General features: G+C 45.1%; 1 protein-coding gene across 1 annotated transcript in view; it reads right to left on the bottom strand.

Moving 5' to 3' along the window:
• LOC109922451 (dynactin subunit 1-like) overlaps positions 1-7,098 on the bottom strand; it is a 63,135-nt gene extending 56,037 nt beyond the window's left edge. The window contains exons 1-2 of the mRNA XM_048599306.1: positions 7,033-7,098; positions 1,525-1,695 (exon numbers count right to left, since the gene is read on the bottom strand). Of these exons, the coding sequence (XP_048455263.1) occupies positions 1,525-1,695; positions 7,033-7,098 (237 nt within the window). The remainder of the gene's footprint in view (positions 1-1,524; positions 1,696-7,032) is intronic.
• Between the last annotated feature and the right edge of the window lie 1,476 nt (positions 7,099-8,574).

The following is an 8,574-nucleotide window of genomic DNA, read 5'->3' as shown; positions in this document are numbered from 1 at the left end:
CTCCTGGTGTATCTTGCGCTCCAGCTCCTGACGACTGTTTGGAGGCCTGTACACAACCTCAACTATGGTATTTTTACCTTTGCGCTTCGTCAATTCTACCCACAGATTCTACACCATCTGACCCTACTTTGTTTCTTCCTACTGATTTAACTTCATTTCTCAATAATAAGGCAACCCCCACCCCCTCGGCCCACCTGCCTATCTTTTCGATAGGATTTATATCCTTGGATATTCATTTCCCAATCCTGATTCCCTTACAGCCACATCCCATGATGCCTACCGCGTCATGCCTGCCAGTTTCAATCTGCAACGCAAGCTCATTTACCTTATTCCTTATACTGTGTGCATCAGATATAACACCTTCAGTCCTGTATTAACCCTCCCTCTTCTCATTTTCATTCGTTTTTCCAGTGTTTGATTGCTAGCCTTTTCCAAACACTCTGTCCTATTTGCATCTGTGCTGAAGACTTTGATAACATCTCTTGAATTCTCCTTCCCTGTCATTTCTTTCATAATTTTCCACTTCGTTGAATTCTCCACTACAGATGTTAACCTGCTGCTTTGTTTCCCACTGGGGCAAGTGGGGCAATTATCACTATTCCCTTCCCTCCCACTTTCCAGTTTAAAGTCCTGTTGACCAGCCTATTTACCCTTTTTGCTCGAACATTGATCCCAGCTCGATTCAGGTAGAGACCGTCCCAATGGTACAGATCCCTCCTGTTCCAATGCTGATGCCAGTGCCCCATGAAAAGGAACCCCTCTTTCCCGCACCACTCTTTTAGCCATGTGTTTACTTCCCTTATTGTCATGTCCCTACGCCAATTAGCACATGGCTCAGGCAGTAATCCAGAAATTATAACCCTTGAGGACCTGTTCTTTAATTTAGTTCTTAGCTCCTGATAATCTCTGAACAGGTCCTCTTTCCCTGTCTTGCCTATGTTGTTTGTTCCGGCATGGACCACAACAACTGGATCCTCCCCCTCCCGCTCCAACATTCACTACCCTCCAGTCTTCCGGGACCTCACCTGTGGCTAACGATGATGCAAATGTATCAGCCAGGGCCCCCGCAATTTCTTCCCTAGCCTCTTGCAGGGATCTTGGATATATCTGGTCGGGACCAGGAGATTTATTCACCTTCATACATTCTAATATTTCCAACACCACCTCTGGTGTGAGATGGACTGTCGAGGTGGCTGGGTCACTAATGGTCAGCAGGGTGCTCTGTCATTCCAAGCTATGAATGGATTTGGGGCAAAGGAAGCTTCATGGAGTTAAATCAGAGACCTGCCACATTCTCACTGATTAGTGGGACAGAGTTCAGGAGCTAAATGGTCTCCTCCTGTTCCGATGTTGTAGGTGCAGTCTCCTCACTACAGCCACAAACACACACACACAAAGGATTTTTAGTGTCCATTCTCCGTATCTGCAATCCTGTTAGAGACACTGGCAGATTTAATGTGGCTGGGAAAGGAAGAAATCACTGTGTATCAGTCGCATTAACTCCATTCATCAATACTTACTCACCCTGGGGGAGAGCAGGGGAGGTGCCAGAGGTGAGGGCAGTCCAGCTGGTGTAGGGATGATTGGAGCGGCAAGTGGAGTCTGTGCTGGTGTACTGGGCTCACTGCTGCTTGGCTCCCCACCAGATGGTGACGGTGTGAGTGAAGTCCCACTTGAACCAGTAGTCTTGGTGGACTGAAAGAGAAAATAACTGATTACAGAGTGTGAAACAAACCCAGCCCATACCACCCACGGCCATTGCTACTCCCCAGACCTGGCTGTTCCAATCAACATCTCAACTTAGCAACCTGTAATGACTTTGTCTTTTTATTTTTGTGCTTTTAAAAAGTATTTCGGCTGAAATGGGACAGAATGTTTTTTTAAAAAGTGTTTTAAGAGATTGCTGTATGCTTTGAAAAACAAGGAACCTGACAGTTACAGCAAGCTTCATGTTAATAACTGTTTGTAGAAGCAGGAAGTGAACTTGTTTGCAGCCGAGGGGTACTGTGCATATCTGGGATACAGTTATATCTGGGTGGCAACTAAAAGGTGACTGGTCTAGGGATTATCAATGACAAAATCTTTTTGTCTGTTAACAACTGTCTGATTGGTTCGCAGGTAACTGAACAACCTGAGAGAAATGCATTGACCTCCACCAGCACTGAAGCTTGCTCTCTCTGGTCCCTGCAGTCAAAATCCACATTAAATTAAGGAGATAACAAGGTGTAGAGCTGGATGAATACAGCAGGCCAAGCAGCATCATAGGATGTTATCTCAGATTCTCCAGCATCTGCAGTTCCTACTATCTCTGATAGCCTTCCTGCTCCTATGATGCTGCTGTGTTCATCCAGCCCTGCACCTTGTTATCTCAGATTCTCCAGCATCTGCAGTTCCTACTATCTCTGATTAAAGATAACCATCTTTCCTTCAGTAATTACAAAAGCAGAAGTTGCTGGTAAAGCTCAGCAGGTCTGGCAGCATCTGAGAAGAAAAAATCAGAGTTAATGTTTCCGGTCCAGTGAAGTAGTTGTTATAAGCTGTGACTAGATATTCAGGTTACTTAACATCACAGCTTACAACAACTGGTAAGTCACCTCCCTGCACCCCAGTCTCCATGTGATAGTCTCATTTTCTCAAGCATCCCACTTTCTGCTCAGGAATCCTGCAGCCGCTGGGACTCAGCAATCGGTTAGACTCGTACAGTCTAAGACGTGTACAGCATGGAAACAGACTCTTTGATCCAACTCGTCCATGCTGACTGGATATCCTAAATTAACCTAGTCCCATCGGCCAGCATTAGACCCATATCCCTCTAAACCCTTCCTATTTATGTACTCATCCAGATGTCTTTTAAAAGTTGTAATTGTACCAGCTTCCACTACTTGCTCTGGCAGCTCATTCCAGACACGCACCACCCTCTGCATGAAAAGTTGCCCCTTAGGCCCCTTTTAAATCTTTCCCCTCTCACCTTAAACATAGGCCTACTAATTTTGGACTCCTACCCTGGGAAAAAGACCTTAACTATTCACTCTATCCATGCCCCTCATGATTTTATAAACCTTGAAAAGGTCATCCCTCAGCCTCCGATGCTCCAGGGAATATAACCCCAGTCTATCCATCCTCTCCCTGTAGCTCAAATCCTCCAACTCTGGCAACGTCCTTGTAAATCTTTTCTGAACCCTTTCAAGTTTCACAAGATATTTCCGATAGCAGGGAGACCAGAATTGCACACAGTATTCCAAAAGTGGCCTAACCAATATCCTATATAGCTGCAACATGACCTCCCAACTACTATACTCAATGCACTGACCAATAAAAGCAAGCGTACTGAATGCCTTCTTCACTATCCTATCTACCTGCGACTCCACTTTCAAGGAACTATGAACCTACACTCCAAGGTCCCTTTGTTCAATAACACTCCCCAGGACTTTACCACTGAGCGTATAAGCCCTGCCCTGATTTGCCTTTCCAAAATGCAGAACCTCACATTTATCTAAATTAAACTCCATCTGCCACTCCTCAGCTCATTGGCCCATCTGATCAAGATCCCATTGTACTCTGAGGTAACCTTCTTGGCAGCCCACTACCCCATGAATTTTGGCAAACTTACTAACCATACCTCCTAAATTCACATCCAAATCATTTACATAAATGACAAAAAGTATGGACGCCGCTCCGATCTTTGGTCACAGGCCTCCAGTCTGAGAAACAACCATGCTCATGTTACAGTTGTATAGGACTTTGGTTCGACCACATTTGGAATACTGCGTAGAGTTCTGGTCGCCACATTACCCAAAGGATGTGGATGGTTTGCAGAGGGTGCAGAGGAGGTTCACCAGGATGTTGCCTGGTATGGAGGGCGCTAGCTATGAAGAGAGGTTGAGTAGATTAGGATTATTTACATTAGAAAGATGGAGGTTGAGGGGGGACCTGATTGAGGTCTCATAATCATGACAGGTATAGACAGGGTGGATAGCAAGAGTGGGGGACTCACTTACTAGGGGTCACAATTTCAAGGCGAGGGGGGAAAAGTTTAAGGGAGATATGCCTGGAAAGTTCTTTACGCAGAGGGTCGTGGGTGCCTGGAACGTGTTGCCAGCGGAGGTGGTAGAGGCGGACATGATAGTGTCATTTAAGATGTATCTAGACAGATACATGAATGGGCAGGGAGCAGAGGGATACAGATCCTTGGAAAATAGGCGACAGGTTTAGATAGAGGATCTGGATTGGCGCAGACCTGGAGGGCTGAAGGGCCTGTTCCTGTGCTGTAATTTTCTTTGTTCTTTGTTCTAACCCTCCACCACCGCCAGAGACGATAGGCTTCTTTCACTTTTGACCAAAATAAAAGGAGACATGGCCCAGGAGCAAGCAACTGGATCAAAGGAATCTCTGGAGGTATATAGGGGGATACAGGAGTTTACTGAAGAAGGAAATCAGGAGGGCGAAAAGGGGGCATGAGATAGCTTTGGCTGAGAAGATTAGAATGAATCTAAGAGATTCTTTAAGTATATTAAAGGAAAAAGAATAACTACAGAGAGAGAACACGACCTCTTAAAGACCAAAGTGAACATTATGTGTGGAACTCCAGGAGATAGGGATGGTCCTCAATGAATATTTCTCCTCTGTGTTTATCGTGGAGAAAGACATGAAAACTTGGGAACTTGGGGAAGTTAGTGGTGATATCTTGGGGACAGTCCATATCACAGTAGAGGTGGTGTTGGAAGTATTAGAATGTATGAAGTTGGATAAAACTCCTGGTCCTGACCAGATATATCAAAGAACCTTGCAAGAGGCTAGGGAAGAAATTGAGGGAGCCCTGGCCGATATATTTATATCATCGCTAGCCACGGGTAAAGTCCTGGAAGACTGGAGGGTAGGGAATGTTGTGCCCTTATTCAAGAAGAACTGCAAAGAAAAATCTGGGAATTATAGACCAGTGAGCTTAACATTGATGGCACGTAAGTTACTTGAGAAGATTCAGAAGGATAAAATATATGCGCGTTTGGAAAGACAGGGTTTGATTAGGAGTAGTCAGCATGGCTTCCAGTGTGGGAGATCATGCTTTATGAATTTGTTAGAGTTCTTTGGCGAAGTGACCAGGAAGGTTGATGAGGGCAGGGTGGTAGATATAGTCTACGTGGATTTCAGTAAGGCCTTTGATAAGATTCCACCTGGTAGGCTGCTCTGGAAGGTTAGATTGCATGGAACCCAGGGACAGCTGGCAAATTGGATACACAATTGGCTTGATGGTACAAAGCAGAGAGTAATAGTGGAAGGGTGTTTGTTGGACTGGAGGCCTGTGACTAGTGATGTGCCTCAGGAGTCGGTGCTGGGCCCATTGCTGTTTGTTATCTACGTCAATGATTTGGATGAAAATGTACAAGGCATAATTGGTAAGTTTGCCGATGACACTAAGATAGGTGGTATCATGGACAGTGAGGAAGGTTATCAGAAATTGCAGCAGGATCTTGATCAGCTGGGGAAGTGGGCTGAGAAATGGCAAATAGAGTTTAATACAGATAAGTGTGAGGTAACAAGGTGTAGAGCTGGATGAACACAGCAGGCCAAGCAGCATCAGAGGAGCAGGAAGGCTGACGTTTCGGGGCTAGGCCCTTCTTCAGAATTTTGCATTTTGGAAAGTCAAATCAAGGTAGGAGTTTCATGATGAATGGTAGGGCCATAAGAGTGCAGTGGAACAGAGGGACCTTGGAGTTCAGGTGCATGGTTCTCTGAAAGTGGATTCACACATAGGCAGGGCACTGAAGGTGGCTTTTGGCACACTGGTCTTCATCAGTCAGGGGATTGAGTATAGAAGTTGGGAAGTTATGTTGCAGTTGTACAGGACGTTGGTGAGGCTACACTTGGAGTATTGTGTTCAGTTTTGGTCACCTGCTATAGGAAGGATGTTATTAAACTGGAAAGAATGTAGAAGAAATTTACAGGGATGTTGCCAGGAATCAAGGGACTTAGTTATAGGGAGAGGATGGGACTGTTTTCTTTAGAGTGTAAGAGGCTAAGGGTGGATTTTATAGAAGCATATAAAAATCATGACAGGCACGGATAGGATGAATGCACTCAGTCTTTTTCACAGTGTTGGAGAATCGAGGACTAGAGGGCATCAGTTTAAGGCAAGAGGGGAAAGAATACATGGGAACCTGAGGGGCAATTTTTTTACACAGAGGGTAGTATGCATATGGAATGAGCTGCCAGTGGAAGTGGTTGAGACGGGTACATTAACAACATTTAAAAGACATTTGGACGAATACATGGTTAGGAAAGATTTAGAAGGATATGGGCCAAGTGCAGGGAAACGGGGTTAGCGTGGATGGACATTTTGGTCAGCATGGACCAGTTTGGGCCGAAGGACCTGTCCCTGTGCTGTAGGACTCTATGACTCACCACTCTCTGTCTGCTATCTTTGAGGAAATTTTGTATCTAAATGGCTAGCTCTCCCTCTATTCTGCGTGATCTAACTTTGCTAACCAGTCTACTGTGCAGAACCTTGTTGAACGTCTTACTGAAGTCCATAACGTTCAATAACTTTAGAGCCTGATTCCATCTTTCTATGTGTTTTTTTACCCTCCCCACACCCAGTCCTGTTATGACATGGGTTGCTTTTAACGTGTATGGGATGAGCTGCCCAGAGGAAGTGGTGGAGGCTGACACAATTACAACATTTAAAAGGCATCTGGAAGGGTATATGAATAGGAAGGGTTTAAGAGATACAGGCCAAATGCTGTCATATGGGACTAGATGAATTTAGGATATCTGGTTGGCATGGACGAGTTGGACCGAAGGGTCTGCTTCCGTGCTGTACAGCTCTGTGACTCTCCTGGCAATGCTGTGGTGAGACACATGATCAGAGGGTGGGGAAGCATTTCAGTGGAGAAACCTGCAGGCATCTGGCAACACTGCAACTGCTGGTTGGCTGTTAATCTTATAGTCAAATGGGAAGGCTCTACATCCCTGCCCCCCAACCGCATTCCCCCCCGCCCCGCGCCCACAAATTCACATACACACACACACTGTTACCACTGCAGAACACAATGATGGCACCAGTGTTTTCCAAACTGAAACATCATGCTTGGCTGCAGTCATTTTATTCTTCTGTACAATGTGGTTATTTGTAAGAATTGATCAGTCAGCGAGGTAAATATCCTGGTGCCTTGTGATTCATGTGCATTGATGGTTACATCTGAGTTAGGGACATTTGCATAATTGCTGAAGAGGCTATTTTTTTGTTCACATTTGACTGAATGTTCATGTTAGTATTCAGCATTGGATTCGCCTTTTTGTGGAAAAGGGCTGACCTTGTGGGACTTGCCTTCTCTGCATTGTGAAGGACACTGCAGGATCTCTCACAGCAGTGATGACTGAAATCAAAACACGCTAAGGACTCTTCCAGCTAGCACCACTTCTACAAAGTACTCATACCAAACCTTTCAGCCTAACATTTTATTGTTCCCACCAGCCCACCCACAATATATGGGGTGGGGGGGCGCGTGGGGGGCACAATCTGTCCATTCAAACCTATTAGCATCGTAGTACTGTCGTTATACTGGTCATTTACAACCCCAGGCTAAAGTTCTGGGGATCTGGGTTCAAATCCCAGTACAGCAGATGGTGAAATTTGAATTCAATGAAAATGGTGAAATTAAACACCAGTTTCACAGAGACCAAGAAACCATTGTTGTTTGTCACAAATCTGTTTCACTTATAGCTTTTAGGGAAGTTTGCATTTAAATCCAGACCCACAGCCATCTGGTTGTTTCTTAACTACCTTCTGTAAATGGCTGAACAAACTACTTCTTTCAATCAAACCATTACAACATTTCAAAGGAATGAATAAAACAAAGCTGTGGATGCTGGAGACCTGTAACAAACAAAAACAAAAATTGCGGGAGAAACGCTACAGGTCTGGCAGTATCTGTGGAGAGAAAGTAGATTAAATGTTTCGAGTTACTCTTCTTCAGAATGTGCAATGGAAAGAAATCACAAAGAAATGGAAGTAAACTAACAACTGAACATTGACCTAGGCACTGGAACCTTGCAAAGTCTTCCTTATCAAAACAACTGGGGGCTCTGCCAAAATTGGGAGACTTGTTTCACAGACCAGTCAAACAACACAGTAGCACAGCAACAGAGATCAAAATTATGTGGTCTCACCAAGGCCCTGAATAGCTGCAAAAGACTTCCCTTCTGTTATATTCCATTCTTCCTGCAAAAAAATAACAATATTCCATTTGCTTTCTCAATCATTTGCTCTATCTGCGTACAACATTGGGGTGGCACGGTGGTTCAGCAGTTAGCACTGCTGCCTCACGTGCCAGGGACCCAGGTTCGATTCCATCCTCAGGCGACTGTCTGTGTGGGGGGTTTGCATATTCTCCCCGTATCTGCGTGGGTATCCTCCGGGTGCTCCAGTTTCCTCCCACTGTCCAAAGATGTGGAAGTTAGGTGGATTGGCCGCGCTAAATTGCCCATTGTGTTCAGGGATGTTTAGGTTAGGTGGGTTAGACATGGGAAATGCAGGGGAGGGGGAAATGGGTCTGGGTAGAATGCTCTTTGGAGGGT

This window comes from Rhincodon typus, chromosome 1, assembly GCF_021869965.1.
Source record: "Rhincodon typus isolate 14 chromosome 1, sRhiTyp1.1, whole genome shotgun sequence".
NCBI classification, from domain to species: Eukaryota; Metazoa; Chordata; class Chondrichthyes; order Orectolobiformes; family Rhincodontidae; genus Rhincodon; species Rhincodon typus.
Note: the sequence above shows the minus strand (reverse complement) of the source record. Positions and strands in the feature narration are given on the sequence as shown.